A 23,201-nucleotide genomic window follows, 5' to 3' on the forward strand; every position below is an offset into this window, starting at 1 on the left:
TTATTCTGGGTCGGCTGAGAAATGCCGCAGAAATGCTACAGTGTTTGTTGGCCATCGAGATGCAACCGCACTGGTTCCTTAGTGTAGCGCGGAGGAGGGTGGGGCCAAGTGGAATGACGGACGCCGGACCCCAATCAGCCTGATGAGGGCGAGCGAGGGATAAAGGCGACCGAAGACAGCAGCTGCCCTGTATGTGTTTGTGTGTCTTTTTATTTAATTAAATATTATTTACATTGTTAAGCCGGTTCTCGCCTCCTCCATTCCCTTGTACCCCCTTTACATTGGTGCCGAAACCCGGGAGGGAGGAGGGATGCCCGTCGTAGAGTCCTCGACACTGCCTTCCACCCAGGGGAGCACCGCTGCCATTCGCCGGGGGACGGAGTAGCCCGACCGCCCGGATGTAGGGAATGGCCGCCGTCCGCAAGGCGGGGAGGGACGGGACTCCCCAACCGCCTGGAGCGATGGAGTCGCTGCCAGGGGCGGAGGAGTGTCCCCACGTGCCAGCAGAAAAGCGGAGGGGCGTTCTGTCTGCTGGGGGTTGGAGGTTTGACTCCAGTCCGCCCGGGTAGAGCGGCTGTCGTCTGCCTGAGAGGGTGGAGGAGTGATCGGGGACCACGCGACGGCACATCAGGGAACCGGTGAGTGAGCTTTTTCTCTCTCTCCTCTCTCTCTCGCGCTGTTGCTCCACGTTGGCCTTTCCCTTGCCTTTTTTTTTCTACTGTCTCCTCCCAGGTTGAGGAAGGCAGGGATGACCTGCCGGCAGGCGGGGCGCAAGGCACGCCCCCCACCCCGGTGAGGGGGAGGTATGTATGCCGGGGGCTCCCTGGACTGAAGCAACGTAGGGAGGAGTGTAGCACGGAGGAGGGCAGGGCCGGGTGGAATGATGGATGCCCGGACCCCAATCAGCCTGATGAGGTGAGCGAGGGATAAAAGCAACTTAAGACGGCAGCTCGAGAGAGTGAGAATTATGGGCAGCTGCCCTGTATGTGTTTGTGTGTCTTTTTATTTAATTAAATATTATTTACATTGTTAAGCCGGTTCTTGCCTCCTCCTTTCCCTTGTACCCCCTTTACACTTACCAAACGATCGAAGGTGGCCTTCATTTCCCTTTTGTCTGTGTGAGCATTACAGTGGGCCACAACCATCTGGGACAGGGAGGCCCGGTGACCCAATCCCTTGATTCCTTTGTTGCATACTTCAGGTAAGTCTTCGACTGTCCTGTCAGCGATTGCCAAGTGGATGAACAATTACATAGACTCTGACAGGGTAAACTATCCATTACGGATTATGCTCTCACCTTCTGTACCCTCGCTACTGCTAGCAGATGGAATGAAGCTGCACTCCTCAAATCGTATCAACAGGGTCTCAACCCTGCTCTGAGACTGCAGCTTGCTGGGTACAATGATGCAATGGGGCTCGAATGCTTCATTAAGCTCTCCATCTGGGTTTCCAACTGCATGCAGACATGTCTCAGTGAACCCATATCACCTTACACAGAGTCTCATACCCTCCCATCCTCTACTGATTCCACTCTTCTGAACCCTCCAAGGAACCTATGCAGCAAGGCTTCTCCTGTCTTTCTCTGGCAGAGCATCAGAGGCGGATCAAGCAGCACCTATGCCTGTATTGTGGAGCCTCTGATTATCTGGTGTCCAAGGGCCCGATCTGTCCCCCACATATGGTGGAGAGTTCTCTTCATTGAAATCCTGTGATTCACTCACCATTAAGTACTAACATACTGATTTCCTCTGCAGACACTTCTGTTATGGTAGAGGCCCTTGACAACTCTGGTTCAGTGGTAAATTTCATCTCCCGGACACTCTGCAGAGAGCTCCACCTTACCGAAATCCCGTGTCCAATGCCACTTCCCATCCGATCCGTAGTGGGGAAACCTCTGAGTAAAGGACACATCACCCATCAAACTGAACTCCTCAACTTACAAATTGGTGCCCTTCATACCGAATGCCTTCCACTCCTCGTCCTCGAGGGCTCCACCTCCAAAATTGTTCTTGGTAGGCCCTGGCTGGTTCAACATTCCCCTGTCCTGTCCTAGACTTCCGGTGAGATCCAAGCATGGGGAAATCTGTCTTTTCATGGCTGTCTTTCTCTTCCTTTGTTGTTAAGCCGCTCCACATTCATCTTCCTCCTCAGCTGCTCTGTCTTTCTGCACCACCTCCATCGAGAGTCCTGCCACGGACCGCCTCATTTCCACACCTCCTTAGTATGGCTGCTTCAGTGATGTCTTTTGTCCCCAATGAGTCTCTCAGCTACCTCCTCCCCGTGACTGGGACTGTGCCATCGATTTGCTGCCGGTTGCTCCACTATCCAGGGGACAAATCTATCCACTGTCCTTACCTGAACAAAAGGCCATGGAGGAGTATATTGACGACCCACTCCAACAGGGTTACATTTGCCCATCCACTTACCCCATTGCTTCCAGCTTCTTTGTGGCTAAGAAAGACGGTGGATTGAGACCCTGTATTGACAATTGCTCCCTCAATGACATCACCATTAAACTCTGATGTCCTCTCCCCTTGGTTCCTGCTGCTCTAGAGACCCTGAGATGTGCTACCATATTCACGAAGCTAGATCTAAGGAGTGCATATGATCTCATTCGCATCTGAAAGGGCGACAGATGGAAGACTGCCTTCATCACCCCTACAGGCCACTATGAATATTGGGTAATGCCGTATGGGCTGGCCAATGCCCCTTCGGTCTTCCAAGTTTTCATGAATGAGATCTTCCGTGAGTACCTCCACCGATTTGTAATTATTTGCATAGACGATATTCTTCCAACATGTAAGATCACTCCCAGCATGTGAAACTGGTCCTCCAACATCACCATGAGCACCAGTTATTCCTTAAAGCTGATAAATTCTCCTTCCATCAAGCTTCTGTTCAATTCCTGGGCTACATCATCAGTCCTGAGGGTGTGCAGATGGATCCTGGAAAGAATCAAACCATTCAATCCTGGCCACAACCCATCACCTTGAAAGAGCTTCAGTGCTTCCTAGGATTCTCAAACTTCTACCACCATTTCATTCGGAATTTCAGCTCCATCATCACTCCCTTAACTTCTCTCCTCAAAAACAAGCCTAAAATCTTCCTAGGTCACAAGAAGCCGCCAAAGCCTTCCAGCAGCTAAAAGATGCTTTTATGACTGCACCCATTCTCCAGCATCCTAATCCCAAACTTCCCTTCATTGTTGAAGTCAATGCTTCCAACACCGGTTTCAGGCCGTGTTCCTCAACGACAGGGTACTCTCCCAAAACTGCTCCCTTGCACCTTAAGGAAGTTATCAGCTGCCGAACAAAACTACGATATTGGTAACTGGAAGTTATTGGCCATCAAGCTGGCACTAGAGGAGTGATGCCACTGGCTTGAGGGCGCCTGGCATCCGTTCCAAGTCATCACGAACCACCGAAATGTAGAATATCTCTGTGACACCAAGCGGCTGAACCCTTGCCAGGCCCGGTGGGCTTTATTTTTTTTACCCGATTTTCCTTCATCACATACCGTCCAGGATCCAAAAATACCAATGCGGATGCTCTCTCTCTTGGCTTTTTGCTCCTGAACCTTCCATCATCACTCCTGAATCAATCCTCCCTCCTGCGATCATCAGTCCCATCCAGTGGAACTTGGATGAACAAATAGCCCAAGCCACCACCACCCAAGCCTGCCCCTGCCGAATGTCCACCAGGGTGCACTTTCATGCCAATAGCCCTGCGCAACCAGCTCCTGGACTCTCTTCACTCCTCTATGGAATCTGGCCATCTGGGAATGGCTCAAACCCTCTCGCTCCTTCGTAACTGGTACTAGTGGCCTCACATGCCCCGAGATGTACAATGCTTTGTTCGCGCATGTCCAGATTACGCCATGGCGAAAGTTCCTCATCGCCTCCCAGCTGGCAAACTCCTTCCGCTACCAGTTCCCCAGCTTTCATGGTCACACCTAGGTGTGGACTTCATCACAGATCTGCCTCTCTCCAATGGTCATACCTGCATTCTAGTCACTGTAGACTGTTTCTCAAAAGCCTGTTGCCTAGTCCCTTTGAAAGGGTTACCCACAGCATTTGAGACTGTGGAGATGTTGTTCCATCATGTCTTCCGGAACTTCAACCTTCTGGAAGACATAGTATCTGATCGCGGGCCTTAATTCATATCAAAGGTATGGAAGGCGTTCTTTAGACTCCTAGGCATATCCGTCAGTCTCCCCTCTTGTTACCATCCCCAGTGAAAGATTCAGGAGATCGGCTGCTTCCTCTGAACTTCCTGCCACAGCCATCAACGTGACTGGAACCGCTACTTACCTTGGGCCGAATATGCCCAGAACTCCCTCCAACAGCCATATACAGATATAACTCCATTCCAGTGTGTCCTGGGCTTCCAACCTCCCTTATTCCCCTGGTCCATTGAGCCCTCTGACATCCCCGCTGTGGACCTCTGGTTCCATGAAATGGTTTGTAACAGTGCTCACGTCAACCTACAAAGAGCCACCCATCATCAGAAGAGCCATGCAGACATCTGTCGCTCTGACACTCCACAATACCAGCCTGGACAGAAAGTAGGTCTCTCCACCAGAGAGATCCGACTCTGCCTTCCATGCAGAAAGTTAAGTCCCCGCTATATCGGTCCCTTCTCTATTACACAACAGATAAATCCAGTCACATACCGGCTCCAACTGCCTCCTCAATATCATATTACTCCTACTTTTCATGTGTCATTCCTCAAACCTTACATACCTTCCCTTCCTCTGTAGAGTCTGGTGATTCCCCCACTGCCGTTCCCGGAGGATGGTCCAGTGCACGATGTTCAGGCCATCCTGGACTCCTGGAACCGGATGGGTCGTCTCGAGTACCTGGTTGACTGGGAGGGGTACGGCTCCGAAGAAAGATCCTGGGTGCCTCGGGATGACATACTGGACCCGTCTCTGCTCACCACCTTCCACAACGAGCATCCTGACAGTCCTGCACTCCATGGACATGGTCGACCTTGGCGTCGGGTGCTCTGGGCCTCTGGGAGGGGGGGTACTGTCACGCCTCCATCGGACTCTCAGCCTCATTCCACTCTCTGCTCCCTCTCTCCAGAATATGAATTACACACACCTGTATACTATCAACTAGGCAATCACTCCAAAGACTCCATATACCCACCTCTTGCGTGTCTAGTCTCAACAAGGACTGCAAAGACTGCGATGCTCTTCCTCATCTCATCAAAGATTATCAACTCAAGATTCTCGTCTATGTGTTATTCTATACCTCTGACTGTTTGTTCTTCCACTGCTCTAATCTGTTCTACCATTGTATTGAAGATCATCCATTACTGTTCATGCCTGATCTGTTCATCTGCTGTCTCCTACAATGAAAGTCCCAGCATTTAGGTTCATTACCTCCATCGGTGTGTATGCTTCCTGACACATGTTAACTAATGTTAACAAATGGAAACTTACTGTAAAGTTTTACCAAAAATTCAAACAGACAGCAGCTTTTTTATTTTTTAATAAATTCTAGGCAATCCACTATTGAGTAAGAAGGAACTAAACTCCCCAGAAGTGAACTTTAAAAAGAACAATACACCCCAAAATGATAATTCTGTCACTATCTAACAGAATTATTATTATTATTATTATTATTATTATTATTAATATGGAACACAAAAGAGTTGCACAAAAGTTATGTGAGAAACAGACCAAAATGTAATAAATTATTCATTGCGAACCAGCCCCTGCTTATGCTTTCACTGTAAGGGAAAGAGCAGCATAATTGTTAATTCAAATTTCTTCTTTTGTGTCTCACAGAAGAAAGAAAGTCATAGTTTTCTTTAAAGAAAATGTAACACAACTACTTTAAGGAGAATACATTCTAAGGTATGGATCGGACCTGTTGAAGAGTCAATCTAAAGGGAAAATTAATTAACTTTTATATAGTGGCCGCATTTAACAGTATATAGCAAAACTCTGAGGAATTGAATAACACAGAAACCAAATAATCAAAAATCAGCCTCTGGTGTTCAGAGTAAGATAAGAAATATTATTACAGTATTCCCTTGGCTGTGTATTGAGCAAGGCTGCAGTACAGAGAGCTGCTTTTCTGAGTTGGGAAAATCATGCCTAGTAGCAGTTTTTGTTACAAGCACAGTACAGGACTTGAGAAATTTGATTCTTAGATAACACTATTAAAATCTTCAGGGGAACAAACCTGTCTGTTACCCTTTTAGAAAATGGTTTGAGTTTGCTGGCAGGCTTTAAAAAGATTTAAAGCTTAATTCATCTACTGTATAGAGAGAACACAGTAAAAACTGGCATACACCTTCAACATATCAAGGCTTGACCTTGTAACAAACTTCTATTGTTCCTCTGTGCATTACATCAGAGTACAGTAAGCCAACATAATTTCATATCTCAGCTGAGCTGGTTTAAAATAACTACTATAGACAGAAAGTGTTTAGGACCTACAAAAATCTGTTGTCACACACACCATCTTCTCTCATCTACAGTGGGGTCCAAAAATCTGTGACCACATTGAAAATCAAGAATTCAAACAAAACATTTTTTAAGGCAGAGGGTATTTGCACTAAGTGTAAATAGCAACAAAAAGCATTTTCATTGCACTAAGTGCAAATAGTGGCAGATACTATTTGCGCTCCTATTTAAATACTAACATACAGTATAGGGGCATCCCTGTAGTGTGCTTATTGTGTTATTTAGAGTCCCACAGACACCCTACACCAACCTTTAAATCTAAACCTAACCCTAACCTTAAAAAGGAAATATTTAGAGTACGGTTACGGGACGGTCATGTGGATGAATCTGCATGTTCTTTTTGTTTGTCCCGCCTATTGGCTGGAGTTTGTTTTATATATTATCTTTTGTTGTGTAATTCTGTCTTACAAAATTTGTATAGAAACACTGGACTTGAGCAATCTGACTGCAAAGTTGTCACGGGGGATCTCGTAGGCATACATGGACTGTTTGAGTTTAGAAGGATGGACGCCGGTTGGAGCTGTGGTATGCGGGGTTAATGCACATTTTTTTTGGTTCGGGGGGAGGTTCGGGGTTTGACTGTTGCATTCATGTGGAATGTTTTTGACACAATCTATTTTTTCTAATATGTCAATATGTCAAATGTTAATATGAGTGAATTATCTCTCTCTACGTGGAATGTGAATGGGTTGGGGCACCCAATAAAAAGAAGGAAAGTTATTTCTCTTCTAAAACGTAAGAAATATGATGTAGTGTTTCTTCAAGATTTTTCCCCACAGGAAGCTGAAAAATTTGGGAAGATATGGGGTGAACATCTCTGATTTAGTGCTGGCTCAAGTAAGAGCAGGGGAGTCATTACATTTATAAGTAAGCATCTACAATTCAAATGTCTCAAATAGATTAAAGATAAATTAGGAAGAGTCATTATTGTTTTAGCTGAAATTCAGGGGCAAAGTCTGATTTTGGCTAATATTTACGCACCTAACGCTGATGAACAGGGCTTTTTTTTTTTTAAAGGATGTTGCAAGCCACTGGCACCCCTCATGATATAATATTGGGAGACGACTTTGATGGACTCAATCCTTGATCATAGTGAAGCAAAAGTGTGCAAGCCCCCTAGAGCAACATTGCCGCTTCACAGGATATGTAAAAATCTTGGTTGTACAGATATTTGGAGACTTTTGAACCCATCCGGTAGGGACTATACATTTTTTTCATCAGTCCATAAGATTTATTCTAGAATAGATTTTTTTACTCAAGATTGATTACTCAATTGGAAACATCTTAGTCTCAGATCACGCCCTGGTGAGTTTAGAGGTGTTGCCACATACAGAGAAAAATAAAGCATATAGTTGGCACTTTAATGTTTCCCTTTTGCAAAATCCTGAATTCCAACAAATGTTAAAGGCTGAAATCAATGTTTATATGGAAACCAACTGGTCCTCAGTATCCTCTGTGGGCATGGCTTGGGAGGCACTTAAGGTGGTTCTTAAGGCTTGGATCATACAGTATGTGTCATTCATCAAAAAATACAAAGCATGAGAACTCGTGGAGTTGGAAGGGAATTTTAAAAGTGCCGAGGCAGAGCTGGAACACTGAATGTTGTCTGATGGCCTCAGAGAGTTGACCCGATTGAAATACAGATATAATACTATTTTGTTGCAGAAGGTGGAGTTTTGGCTATTCAGGGCAAGGCAGTCATACTTTGAGTCGGGGGACAAAGCAGGGAAGCATTTGGCTAGATATAAAGCAGAGAGAGTCTTTTTCTACCATTCCCTCACTGAAATCTAGTGGTGGTGAAATTTTTACTTCGGCCATTGATATTACTAATGCTTTTAAAGAATTCTATCTTGATCTCTATAGTTCCACATCTTCGTCTACTGATGAAGATATTAGAAACTTTGTGGAACCATTAGAACTCCCTAAACTGATGAATGAGGAAAAGAATTCTCTTGATTCTGAGATAACCTTGGAGGAGCTTGGCGAGGTAATTAAGGCCTTGCCTACAGGCAAGGCTCCGGAGCCAGATGGCTTTGCCGCTGAGTTTATTAGATCTTATGCTACAGAACTGGCTCCACTTTTGCTAGAAGTTTATACGGAATCATTAAAGAATGGAAAGCTTCTGCCAACCAGGACGCAAGCCTGGATCAGTCTGATTCTTAAAAAAGACAAAGATCCAAGCGAGTATAAGAGTAACCGTCCAATTTCCCTGATCCAGCTAGACATAAAAATATTGTCAAAAATTTTGGCTAACCGATTAAGTAAAGTTATGACATCTCTTATACATATAGATCAAGTGGGGTTTATTCGGGGCCGTAGCTCTTCTGATAACTTTAGCTGTTTCATCAATATCATGTGGTCAGTGGTGAATGATCAGACTCCAGTCGCTGCCATCTCACTTGACGCCGAAAAGGCGTTTGATATGGTAGAATGGGATTACCTTTTTAAGATTTTGGAAATGTACGGGTTTGGGAATATGTTTATTGGATGGATTAAGTTACTTTATAGACACCCGGTAGCAGCGGTACAAACAAATGGATGAATTTCAGATTACTTTACCCTGGATAGGGGCACCTGGCAGGGTTGCCCTCTTTACTCATTATTGTTCTGTCTTGCCCTGAAACCATTAGCAGCCGCAATAAGAAAGGAGGATGATTTTCCAGGGGTAATGGCAGGAGGTGTGGCACATAAGCTTTTGCTTTACACAGATGATATTTTATTATTCATCTCTGACCCTTCTAGATCTATGCCTTGCCTCCACAGACTTATTAATTCCTTTTCCAGTTTCTCGGGATACAGAGTTAATTGGTCTAAATCCGAAGCTTTGGCTCTGACAGCGTACTGCCCAGTAACAGCTTTTCAGCTGGGTGCCTGTCAGTGGCCCAAACAGGGCATTGAGCTTTTGGGTATTTTATTCCCAGCAAATTTGTGTGATTTATTAGAGTTAATTTTGACCCTTTAATAAAAAGTTTTTTGAGCGCTGTGGGCAGGTTGGCTTCATTACAGTTATCGATGATTGGGAAGGTTAATGTTATTAAAATAAATTGTATTCCAAAATTCAACTTCCTGCTACAGTCTCTCCCTATAGATGTCCCCCTCTCTTATTTCAAGCAATATGATAGCATAACAAAGTCATTCATTTAGAATGGTAAACGTCCTAGATTACATTTCAGTAAACTGCATAGGCAGACTGACAATGGTGGGCTAGGCCTACCCGAGATTTTTTTATTATTATGCGTTCGGTCTCAGACATTTGGCTCATTGTTCGCTTCCACCTGAGAGAGCCCCTCCCTGGTTTTGTATTGAACAGGAAGTTCTTGCCCCTATTTCGTCATTACAAAGCCTTTCTATCAAACTATATGGAGAAGTTAAGTTACACCCCGTTATCTCGCATTTGCACTCGGTATGGAAAAAATTGTCCAGAGTATTTAATTCGGACATTTATTTAAATGTTGCCTTGAGCATATGGCTGAATCCAAAATTATGTATTAATAAATCCCCTTTCTGCTGGTCAGAGTGGATTGTGAGGGGGGTTACTACACTCGGTGACCTATATGAGAGCGGAGTGTTGAGATCCTTTGAAAATTTGGTTCAACATTTTGGGATTCCCAGATCTCAGTTCTTTAGGTATTTACAGCTGCGCCACCTGCTCTGTACTATTTTGGGGAGTAGCATACACCCCCCTAAAGCGGCAGGCACTCTGGGAGGGGTGATTACTGCTTTTGGAAAAGGTCATGAAGCATCAGTGTATTACTCCCTGCTAATTCAGAGTCTGGGGGATGGAGCTTTAACTTCTATCAAGAGACTATGGGAGAAAGATTTAAACTTGGTATTGGAGGAGGGAGAGTGGGCTAGGATTCTAAAAAATGTCAAGTCTGCATCTAGAGACCCAAGGGTGTGCCTTATGCAATTCAAGATTTTACACAGAAACTGTTGGACCCCCTCTGGATTGTATAGGCTTGGTCTTGGGGACGCACCCACCTGCTGGCAATGCCAATCAAAGGATGGAGACATAACCCATGTTTTGTGGTGGTAATAGTGGAGGTTAATTGTTGATTCTGTGTATATGTTTTATTTTCTGTATTCAATATGTGAATCAATAAAAAATTGTTAATCAGAATAAAAGCACACAATATACTTTTTGGAACATTCTCAAATCATTCTGATCTTCAGAATTTTTCAATTAACTATTTAACTTATATTATTATGCTGATGATATGATTTATAATGAAAAAAGATGTATTAGATATATAAAAAAAAGATTCAAAAAAGCTACAAAATCGTATGTTGTATGATCTGTGTGGTGATACATTTAAATGGTGATTAAGCCAGCCTTCTTTATCCTTGACATGAAAAAACAACAAAAATAGTCCAAAATGTTTCTATTGTACCAAGTCAGTAACTCCAATTACCTCAGACTCTAGTACTTGAAAGAAACGGCCTAAAGTTGTTTTGTCTGATCCAGTGTGTCACATCTTTGACATAAAAAGGCTGTGTCTGAGGGAGTCCTCTGTTCTTACAGTGAGCTCTGGTTAATTAAAAGGGATTGTTTTGTGTTGCTGTCTTCCACCGTCTCTTGTGCACACAGCGTGAGAAAGACCACATGTAATTACCTTTTAAGAGACACAGCTCTCATCACAACGCCATCACTTACTTCAACTGCCAAACGTCTTCTCAAAGTTATCAAGACACTGTGAGCAACTCAAGGTTCATTAACACTGTTAAGATACACAGACTGCAATTAAGCGATTTTATTTTTTCAGTTTACTCAACCATGATCTTTCAATGAATTGCGCACAGACAATCAGTGATAGGTTATCTGGCGTGTTTTGGTTTAAGTTTTCCACTAATTTTAACAAATCATTAAATAACACTATAAAAAAGTCAGAACAGAGGGAAGATTCTTGGATTGGATGAGTCACATTCAAAGCCATTATAAATACTGAAAAAAAGCACATCTGCCACAGCACAGTCAGTTTTCATGTGGCAAGTTGCTATGTTGCTTTGTAATCATAAACAGGCTAGCCTACATTTAGGCTAAAGACTATTTACCTTGTGAAATAATTGTTTATTCTGCTTATTATTATTAATAAATGTAACCATTTATTATTTAACATTGTTGCTTTTTATCATATTACTGTTGTTATCCTTAAAAGCAGCTTTGCATTATGCTTAAAAACCCTCACCCATGTAACCTGTGGTAAAATCACTGTAACACTTGAATTTGTTGCAGATTGGATTCTTATTAAATCAGCTTCTTTGCACAAAGTCTAAAACAAGTTTAATTTAGGTCCTGAGCATTTGAACAGTGTAATTAACCTAGAAACAAGAAAATTATGATCACCATCAATCTTTATCAAAATTAAATCTCCTTTCAGTAAATCTGTAAAATGCAAACTGAACTAATTATTCATTGATTTGATTTGTTGCATTGTATTCATTGTAAAACCAAACAGTGTCTCCAACTACTGTTATCACTGTTATTGGTTTGTTGAACAGAAACTATGAGTAGATTGGTAAACACAATCATTATTATTTTTCCACAAGCTAAAATGCTCTCAATCGATGTTCATTATTACAATAAAATTACAACAAAAAAGTACAACATAAAATTATGATGATGAGTTATAAATGAATGTTTTCTGGGTTTTTTTTCTAATCGATAAAAAACATTCAAATGAAAGTGAAAACATGGATCCTTTTCTCTTGCTAATGCTGGTGTCCTTTGCTCCGAATCCAGAAAAAAAGATTTTAATGGACGAAGGGAAATAGGGAAAATTGTTTCTAATGGCTAGGGTCAGACTGTTAATAGCCTATTTCATGGACAAAAGTGACAATTATTCATCCACTTTCTATATTTGTACCTTTGCGATCAGGATAAATGCAAGACCAACATATTAAAAAGAGCAAGTTATCAACCTCTAAAGACCATGAGACTAACAGGTTAGAGTGAACATGCAGCAGATGATTTTACAAATTAAATTTAGGCTACTTTTTAAAGATTTTATCTTTTCATAGCTGGAAACAAAAGAAGTAGAAGAGCAAAGTGGAAGTTGCAGGTACATTAATGGATTTTTGTGTTAAGATGAAACATGTAAGAATTAGTGCACTCAAAAATTAAAACCCTGTCTTAATTTACTCATGTTGTTCCAAACCTGTATGACTTTCTTTCTTCTGTGGAACACAAAAGGAAAAGTTAGGCAGTTCAAGCTGCTCTTTTCTGGGTAATTGACAAATACAGTAATGTTGTCCGAGAAAAATTTAAAATCCTTTAAAAATCTAGGCTAGTTTAAAACACAAGTGTCAAGTTCGTAGAAATGTAATCTTTGTGTTCATGTTGGGTTAATACATTTAAAAAATATAATATGGTGTAACCATTGAGTAAAAGAAATACTTTCCTTGCACCTTGAATACAATTTGAGATGGTTACACCACATGACATTTTTTACTTTAACCCCCAGAAAAAATATCAAAATGACTTTGAACTCAGAAACTGAAAACATGTTCATCATAGAAGAGGTGCATTAAATGTGTGAATTGCATTTTTTATATATTTTTGAATAAATTTGATAAACAGATCCGAGAAAAAAAAGGAACCGTGACGTCATTGACTCTTCCAAACTATGAAAGTGAATGTGGATGGACACTGTCAAGCACAAGAAAAGCACAAGAAAAGTATTCCATAGGACTCCGGCACTATATTTGTATATACCGGTAAGTCTTCTGTATCAATATGATAACTTTGTGTGAGGAACAGACAGAAATTTAGATTATAATTCAATGATAATCTTCCCCTGTCAAATCTCATTCTCGCATGCGCATATTTAAATGCCTAATGATGTCAATAATGGAAAAACGTCATTGGTTCTTGCATGTCTTGTAATAGATTGTGACTGCAATATTGAAGGGCAAGATTTTCAATGAATAATGACTTAAACTATGGTCGTATGGACTACTTTTGAAGTGCTTATTAGCCGCTTTTCCACCATCGGGCCAATGCGAGACAGGGCTATCAACTGGTCAGCCGGGGCCAATACCAAAATCAATCTGCATTCCCACCATCGGGCCAATAGCCCTGAAACGTTGCCTTAAAACTCGCCCTTAATATGCCACCCTGGTGCCAAAGTCACACACTCCACCCATTTCACAAGCAAGGGGGAAGCTCAAGCTGAGGTATCAGACTCTGGAGACTAGCTAGTCCACAAAATAAACATGGAATTGTACTGTGTCCGCAATTTTTTATTTTTCTCGAACCTGAACCATTGTGCGCAGGATACACAACTTGGCAAGTTGGTCAACAATATACTTAATCACATCTTTGTTTCGGCAGACGACGTCAGTCTGACATTGCCCGAATATTCAGAAGAGCCCTGATTTAGTCTACTGACAAGTACTGACGATTCCCCATTCTCCGTTGATCTGTTGAGGTAAACTGGTAGCTAGACATGAAAAATTGGGAATTAGTATCTTGGTGCTGACCCTCTACCCTGACTCAGCGAAACTCCGCCTTTGACATTGACCCCACCTCAATCTCCAGCTGGCCTTCTTTGGCCCAAGGGTAATCAGTGGTCCAAAGATGCTTGGCCCTTGGCTCTGAGGAAGCCCAGAGGAAGTCCCAAGGAGGCATGATGAAGCCCCAGAATTGACAGTGGGAACACAACTGGCCATGGCACGCACTAGCACACCCTCATTTGGCCTAATAGTGGACACGTGGCTATTTTGTCCTTTTTGGAGCTTGACAGCCCCAGGTAACTATATGCTTTCGTTGTATGGGAAAGAGCAGCGTGAATATTCTTCAAAACAGGAAAGAGCCCATTGGGATAATGCTGTATTGAAGGTGACACTTAAAAGCTACCCAAACATTAGTGTTCTCCTCACTTACCCTTACAAAGTTAGTCACAGGCAGTTAAGAGTAGAGTGTGTATGCATGTGTGTGTGGTCTTAAGGAAGGATTACAGCTTTCTGATTTCTTTCCCTGCGAGTCTGATAATAAAGGATCCTTGCCCCACTCTCACGCTTTGTCACCTGACAATTTGGGTCGAGTTAATTTTGTGTTGTCTCATTACATTGTGCACCAGAGGTGTGCCTCAGGGCCACTCTAGAGACCTTTCTCTGACCTGATTATTGTAGGCTGTGTGATATGAGCTCAACTGCAGAGTTTGGCATTATACACAGCAAACCAACATTTACAAAGAAAAAACAACCTTTTTTCAATCCAACCAGAAAAACAATAATAATAATAAAAAAAGAATAAGAGCAGACATGTAATAAGAAGCATTAGCTCACGTTCTTAAAGCCCCGGTAAAGGATTTGAAGCTCTTTGCGAGAGAAGCGTGTTTGGGCCTCCAGCTGCTCCAGGCATTCTGGTCGATGCCGTACAGCCGACAGCTCCAGCTCATCTTCAACACTATCTGTAGACAAAGACAAAAATATATGGCTTATGATCCCATTTTTAACATTAGATTTGTATCAGCGTCAGCGTGGACTTATTGATCTCATTCTGCTTTTAAATAAATAAATAAATAAACAGTGGTCCAAACAATGGTAAAACAGTAAACAACAGACACTTTCACAAATGAAACCTATTATATACCAGTAAAATTGCCAGATTACCTTTTCCGGTAAATGTAGCACACCTGCTATTCACACATGCAATGGCTTTCCATCTTTATCCATACTGCTACTGTTCACACATCTGCACCAAAATGCTGTTAATACTCTGTAATGTCAATTGTTGCAAATGCTCTGCTCTTTCATTTCAGCATCGGCCTAATTTGACGATATTTATTTCCACAACTTAGATAATCAAGATTTTTGTACAGTGTTTTAAGTATAGTATGTGTACTTAATATCTTTCAACAGGGAATGCATTACAATTACAAATGACGTTATCAAGTTAAAATCGATGGAAAAAATATGATAACTTCAGTAGAAGCATATCCCATCAATTAACAATCTCTGAGCTCAAGGTAGGTCTGTCTTTAACCTTGTGCGACCCCGTGCACACATCCGTGGATGTTGTATTTTGGCTTCGCTGTACACAACGCGTAATTTAAATTCATTTAAACCGACTTATCTCAGTTTAGGGGACTCTGGGCTATCAAGAAAGTGTTAAACTGTCAACATACTAAGTAATGTGACAAAACAACATGGTGCTGATCACAGCAGAGTTTGTCTTTGGGAGAAACACCAACAAACTACATCTGGTAAGAAACTTGATAAAGTTTTTACATTGAAACCTGTTTGAGTTGAAAGATTAGCTTTTCTAGTTTCATCCGATATGCCATTTTTAATATTTTAGCGATTTATCGCAAAACGCCATGCTGCTAAACACAATGTACACTAATTTGCACTTTAGTGCATTTCTTCCTTAGAAATCCTGTGCATATCACATTGAGAATCAATGGGTTCATCCAAAATCTGAATAATGTTGCTTTCAGAGGATTTATATGGAGTTAGAATGAAAATAAGATGCATTCTGAACAGTTCTGAAACCAGTGCAGACAGACAGCACACTGGAGGTTAAATCAGTCACTAAATGGGGAGCAAGGGAGCATCTTATAGCTTTTTTATGCTGCTCAGTGCATTCACTCCTTAAATACAACCAAAAGTTCAGTTTCAGGCTGCAGATGATGTTTGGACCACTCAACATGTTTGGCAGACATGGGACAATGGTAATCAGTACATATTTTAGATTCAGAATTTATAATGTATAATTTAATTTTAACATGGTCGGCAGTGATTGCATGATGCTGACCATTACTTTGAATCAGAATTATGTCTGTAATGTCTCAAAAACATGAGTAACCAATACTCCTGTAAAACTAGTAAACAATTTGATAAAAAAAATAAAATAAAAATAAAAATCTGACTTTCTTTAGCTTGGTATTATTTACAACTTAGTCCTGCTGTCCACATTTATTGCCATACATTTTTAGGAAAAGTATTCGCTCTAGATTATTTATTTCTTTCTTTCTTTTTTTTTTTTTCATGTTTACTAGGTGCTACTAGTTGCAAATCAAAAAGGGAAATGAAAAATGCTTACATAAGTCATGCTCAGGTCTCAGGAGGTTAAAGTTTTTGTTAATAATCAATTTATCTATGGAAAAAAAAATGTTTAAAACTGATTTTTTTTTTTTTCAGGAATTCTTCAACACAAAGAGAACTGTCCACCAAATTATAGCAATAGCAAGCTTCCATGTCAAATTCTGTATTAGGCTTGCAAGGTTCTGAAACAAGTGTATTCACAACACTTCGAAATACAAACACTAGCCTGTTCTACAACTGCCCACTTTGATGAATGTATCCAATGCATCTTAAAAGGCCTGGAACTTTCCTGTCTCAACCTTATTATCTTTACATCAGCTTTTATAATATTTGAACCTAAGAAAGTAATTTCACTGGATGGTCACTACTTCAAATATATCAGCTTAGTTCATCTAGCATCCAGTATGATGTGCCTGAGATTTGCGCATTATTTACACCCCTAAAGGCTAAATCATATTTAAAAATTAATGCTTGAACAACATGAGTCTCTAAGCCAATAAAATGATGGAAGAAATGTAGGCATAGTCTCTGAGAATTAATCAACAGGAGGTGACTGTGCTATTGCGAGGCACAGTGATTACTGTGACACATGAAGCGTGGAAGACAAATGGCTGACATATGACCCTCTGATCCACAGGAGTCGTCTTATCACCCTTGTCAGACAGGCAGAACTGACATATACCAACATCAAAAGTTTAGCTTTTAACATCTTGGAACCAGTCCTCTGCATGGGCATATAGTGATTGAATATGACAGAGTAATTACAGCATCATTACAAATTCATTGTAAAAGCACCATTTTAAAGCAACATGTACAATGGCCCCAAAACGTATCTGGACCCTTGAGCCAAATTTAAAAAATGTATGAATGGTATTGCATAAAATATCAATATATCAAACCAAGTGGCATCTACAAACAAATGAAGCTAGACTTTTTAAAAAAAAAAATTTATTAACTTGATTTTTCTAAAACATCTTTGCATGTTTAGCTTTTAACCACCTGGTCAGTTCCCCTCAAGTTCATACAGGTGCAGAGCAAGTGTATTTCATCAAATTGGATATAGACATGTTCTACTAATGTCTGACAAACATAAAGTTTCCAATTACATTTACATTTATGCATTTGGCAGATGCTTTTATCCAAAGCGACTTACAGTGCCCTTATTACAGGGACAATCCCCCTGGAGCCTTGCTCAAGGACACAATGGTGGTGGCTGTGGGGACTGAACCAACAACCTTCTGCTTACTTGTTCAGTGCTTTAGTCCACTACGCCACCACCACCAAATACTTTTGGTCTTAAAGCAGTGGCGGATGCAGAAAGTGGTTGATGAGTGGGCCTGTAAAAGTTCAGGTAGGCCTGAATAAATCTCATCAATGCACGTTTTCTTGTATCTTCAACTGGCTTAAATTTTTGAAAAAATAAATAAATAAATACAATAAAAATAAATAAAAAACGATGGTCTGGTCCCCGCGCCGCCGTATAATCATACACCGATGTCTTATGTTTATTTTTTTCACTATTTATAGAGATCACAAAGTCAATGAGTCTTATGATTGACAACCAACCAATACAGAATGTCATAGTTCAGAGATCCCCCACTCACAGATATTGCAATTTGTTTTAACTATGCCACAGCAGGCCAGACTAACAAAATAAATACATTAACCGTATTGGCTTCCCTTGAATGGCTGATATCTGTTCTAAACAAGTCAGAGTCATCTGGGATTTGAATTGAAGAGGTTGATAATATATCCAAATTGTCTTTTAGTTCTCTTTCAAACGACAGGACTATCAAGTAATTAAGGCGTCCTATTAACATTGATGATTTCAAGCGTGGTTTGTTACACAAAAAAGTCTCTCAACACTGCAGGACGTCATAGATAGTGTTATTATGGCCCTTAACAAACTGTTAATATTGGGAAAAATGTCAGCAGGGCAGCTATCAATTACTTCAATCAGTGAGGGGAAATTTCCATTCTCTGTATCAATTTTGCATCTGATGTGTTCAGTGAAAACTGTGTATTCAGCATCACAGACTACAATACTATACAAATTGCATGGGGCTTTCAAAAGTTCTTTCATGCCAAACGTGGCGGTAAGAAGGAAGCCGAAGCTCGCATGATCCCACAGGTATCATCAAAGAGATACAGTCAGTCACACACAGTGTTGAACACTGCAACACCTTCGTTGCAAAATCGCTGCTCTCGAAAAGTTTGCGAAATGTAACAAGATGGAACAGGAATTCCTTTGTTTGTATCTGCTGTAACAGCTGTTCTGCATCTATTTTAGTTTGACCACTTGATTCGGTGTATTCAGCCAGTGCTTCCAGTATAACATCTAGATTTTATGCTCAGACCCTGATTTTGAGCTCCATCTTGTCTCGCACAGTCTTACCAATTCCATGCACTGACTGGTTGGATGCATCTCCTTTTGTAGTGTCATGAACCTAGTGTGTCTTTGAGCCCTTGTGAAGAAATTGTGTGTATGATTTACAGTATCAAAAAAAGTACTCACATGCCCAGACACTTTGGCAGCAGTACAAAGCACCAAACTGAGCCAGTGGGAATTGCAGTGCCCATACACTTACACCTTCGGAAATGTTACTTTCAGGTGAATTTGAACCCCTCCTCTGTGCCCTGATATAACCAATACGCCATCCAAACAGAACCCAACACAGAGAGAATGATCCAAATCAAGTGCTTCAATAACTTCGAGGATCCTCTGTGATATTCCTTGGGCAGACATTTCTGCTGTTTCAACAAAGCCTATCGCTCATTCTTTAATTACCCCGCAATGAATGAATCGGATACATATAGCATCTAGTTCACGTTTGGATTGATTTTTATACTCATCTGCAAGTATTGCATAATATGTGGGTTGATTGTGCAGTTCAGTCTTTATTTTACAAAGCAGCAGTGAGGCTACAGCCTCAAGCATCTTGTCTTCAATGTGGTGGCTCATAAGCGTGCCATTTTGTGGAAGCTCCTTTAGTCTATTTTCAATTGCTGGATCATACTTTGATATGAACTTAAACAGCTCCAAGAAATTCCCTTTATTGAGTGTCTTCCGTTTCCCTGTGCCCTCTTAGTGGAATGTCCAGCTTAGCACACAACATAACGATGTCCAACACAACTTTAATGTGCTCTACAAATGAAACAGCATCACCGTGCAGTTGATTTAACACAGTCACGCGGCTTTGCACTTCATGGCTTTCCCTGTAAGCATCCAACTTACTAAGCACAATTGCATGTGGCTTGCTACACTCATGTTTGTTGCAGGCCATTCGGAGGCATTTCCAATTTTTATAACCATCTCTTATAAAAGTAAACTCGGTATGCACCTCAGGGAAATGTCTACAAGCTTTACAAAAAATCATGTCTCTTGCTTTACTATATTCAATCCATTTTAACTTTTGGTTCCAATTACTGTTGAAGGAGCGTGATTTTCCATCTATTACAGTAATCGGGAAAGTTACCAGCATTGGTTGAGTCACTGGTTCCTCTACACCTGACAGATCCAAAGGCCCATGGCTAAGATCTTCTGAAGCGGGTGGCGGCGGGGTTCCTCCAGAGGTAGAGCATGCATACTGCCTCTAACAGTAGCACAACATTCTTGGGATGTTGAGGCTGTTTCTCTTTCTGTTTCACCTTCATCCCCAGATGACTCATAATCCTGTGATTCCTCGTTTTCTTTGCACAAGTCTTGGTCTAGACATGTTTTTTTTTTTTTTTTTTTTTTTTGTAGATAGTTGTTGTCATGTGTATTTTGTTGATTCATGTATATCATTTCTTTTATTTTGAAAAGTTTATTTCCTGTTTCATGTCATGTGTTCCCTTGTCATGTGATTTCATGTTTTCCCTCCATGTTCATGTGTCTTGTTTTCATTGGTTTATTGTTTAACTATCTTGTTTAGAGTTCTGGTTGTTCATTGGTTTGTTCTCCCATGTCCATGTATTTAAACCCTCATGTTTTCCATTGTCCTTTGACAAGTATTGTATGTGTGTTTGGTAATGTGTCATGCTATGTCAAGTTCATGTCAAGTCAAGATTATAGTCAAGTTTTTGTTTATGTTTCACGTTTATAATTAGGGTTTTTGGTTTTCACATTTATTAATACATTTGCACTTGGGTTCTTCATTTCATCGTCTTCGTCACTGCCAGCATCAGCAGCCACTCGTTACAGAAAAACTTGACAAAACAATGAACCCAGCAATCTAGCTCCTCTGCCTACGTCAGGGGAATTGTCCCCTGGAGGACTATGTGGAGGACTTCTGTGCTCTCGCCTGCCTGGTGGACTTCAAAGAGGCTGCCCTCAAAGACTGTTTCCGATTTGGACTAAATGAGCCTATCTCCACTTTGATGCCTGGCGGTCACAGTTCCCTCAGCCTAGCTCAGTATATCAACCTTTCCCTGCAGATCACTGGTTCTACGTTCACTGTGGGGTAGGCGGATGCCGAGCCAGAGTTCCACGACATGGCCACCGAGCCAGAGTTTCACGTCACGGCCGCCGAGCCAGAGTTTCACGTCACGGCCACCGAGCCAGAGTTCCTCGTCATGGTCACTGAGCTAGTGCCATCTTTTGCCCCAATGCCTCAGCCTGCTCCATGCCATGTCACAGCCACGCCTGAGCCTGCTCCATGCCACGTTTCAGCCACACCTTAGCCTGCTCCATGCCACGTCACAGCCACCCCTGAGTCTGCTCCATGCCACATCACAGCCACGCCTTTCAACCCTCCAACCCCACCTGGAACCTCCGAGCCCTGGACTCCGCCTTGGCCTGTCGGTCCCTCAACATTGCCTCAGCTCTGCATTCCCTCGGCTCCACTGCTGTCCTTCAGCCTGTCGGCTTTGCAGGGGGCCCTACAGAACTGTGTGTTGATTCATGTTTTATGTGTTTGTTCATGTGTTGGGGCGTTGGGAGCAAAATCTGGGTTACAGTGAGGCATTTACAATGGAAGTGAATGGGGCCAATCCATAAACGTTAAAATATTCACTGTTTTAAAAGTATAGCCACAAAAAGATGTAAACAATATGCGTTAACATGATTTTAGTGTGATAAAATCACTTACTATCCTCTTCTGTGTAAAGTTATAGCCAGTTTTACAACTTCTTTGCCATGAAGATATAATGTCAACAAACCCTAAAACGACTGTAGTAAACAACTTTACTGCTTACATAATACATGAGTTTTAACAGAAGAATTAATGTAAGTGCTTTTATAAAAAGATAAGCTTCACATTTCTGCCTTTAAACCCTTCAAAAATTGGCTTTTTTTTTTTTTAAAGAAAAGAACAGATGAGTAAAAATATTTTTTTTTGTGGAAATCAGCATTATGCCACAAATGCTGTCAATTTAACTTAACTTGTATTGAACCTGGAATATTTCTTTAATTAAAAGAACAGAACATTATATCTATTATTTTATTTCTTTATTTAAAACTTAAAATGTTTTGCTTGAAATATGTATTGTGTTATTTTTCCTTAAAATAAATTCCACTTGATTTGATATTAAGTTATCTAATGCAATAATATTAAAGGTGAAGTATGTAAGATTCAGAAACCCTTGTTATTAATGACACCTGTGGCTGTTAAGTGAACTGCAGCCTGTTGCTCGTGATCGCGCACACACTGTATAGGGACGCGAGCGAGCATGACTCCATAGGGAAGCGAGACTGAACGTGATTCACTGGCATCATGATCACAGATGAGGTAGCATAATTAAAATTACACAGTTGTGATTGTTTTACTACAAACTTTGAGACTGTATATTATATTTGACTCTCCAGTGCTGGAACAGGGCTAAAACAAAGTGTGGATATAGGTCTGACTATGAGAGACTGTAGTTTGAAGTAATCACTTTTCTTTGCAAAATACATTGACTGCATTTATACGATAGCCTATGTCAGCGTTAGATAGCTAGCCAGCTTTATCAATAGCTGTTAGCTAAATTTGGTGGATGATGACAGTAGTTGTTTATAAAATAGACTGTACATTATAAATATGTTGACACAATTCAGTATTGATGTTATTCCATCACAACTATCATTTTGATATATCGATGTGCTATTGTTTTATAATAACAGAATGTATCATTTCTGTATAACCAAGTTACGTTACACTAATGAATGGAGCTTTTTGCATTATCTTGAACATTGACTAGCATTCATTTAATGTATTATTGTAGTTTACCTCGCTGAATAATTACAGATTAACATTGACATTAACCTGACCTTTAGTATAAAGAGAAGATCGTTTAAATTATTTGAAAGTTACGAATTCATCAGCGTTAGCAGGCAAGATCAAGTTAGCTAAAATTACACAGATCAATCCTTATGGCACTATATTTCACATGCTTTGCAGTTATGTAAGCTTTCCTGTCCAATAAGAAGAATGCCAGTTCAGGGTCGGTTTTGATCCCCAAAACCAAATGAAGGTCCCTCCAGGAATCAAATGTCCTGCCGATGTTCACTCTAGTTTTCGCTCGACCACGATCACGTTCCCGCTTAGCCAGCTGGGAACCGGACGTTTGCTGGATTCCATCTCTAAGATAACGTTACCTAGAGTTGCAGACTGTCTGTTGACGCTGTTGAATAGCGGAAGAGAAACTACTGTCTGAGGCAAGGCTCTCGGAAGCGCATAAACGTCACATCCTTTGGATTTTCCCGGCAAAAGCGA

At 41.1% G+C, this 23,201-nt stretch overlaps 1 protein-coding gene across 9 annotated transcripts in view; it reads right to left on the bottom strand.

The window, feature by feature from the left end:
* Positions 1–23,201, bottom strand: part of kcnip4a (potassium voltage-gated channel interacting protein 4a) — a 299,944-nt gene that overhangs the window by 13,571 nt on the left and 263,172 nt on the right. For all 9 annotated transcript variants that reach the window (XM_051715645.1, XM_051715628.1, XM_051715581.1 and 6 more), the window contains one exon: positions 14,767–14,891. In XM_051715645.1, coding sequence (XP_051571605.1) covers positions 14,767–14,891 — 125 coding nt within the window. The remainder of the gene's footprint in view (positions 1–14,766; positions 14,892–23,201) is intronic.

The sequence above is a fragment of the Myxocyprinus asiaticus genome, chromosome 2, assembly GCF_019703515.2.
Source record: "Myxocyprinus asiaticus isolate MX2 ecotype Aquarium Trade chromosome 2, UBuf_Myxa_2, whole genome shotgun sequence".
NCBI lineage: Eukaryota > Metazoa > Chordata > Actinopteri > Cypriniformes > Catostomidae > Myxocyprinus > Myxocyprinus asiaticus.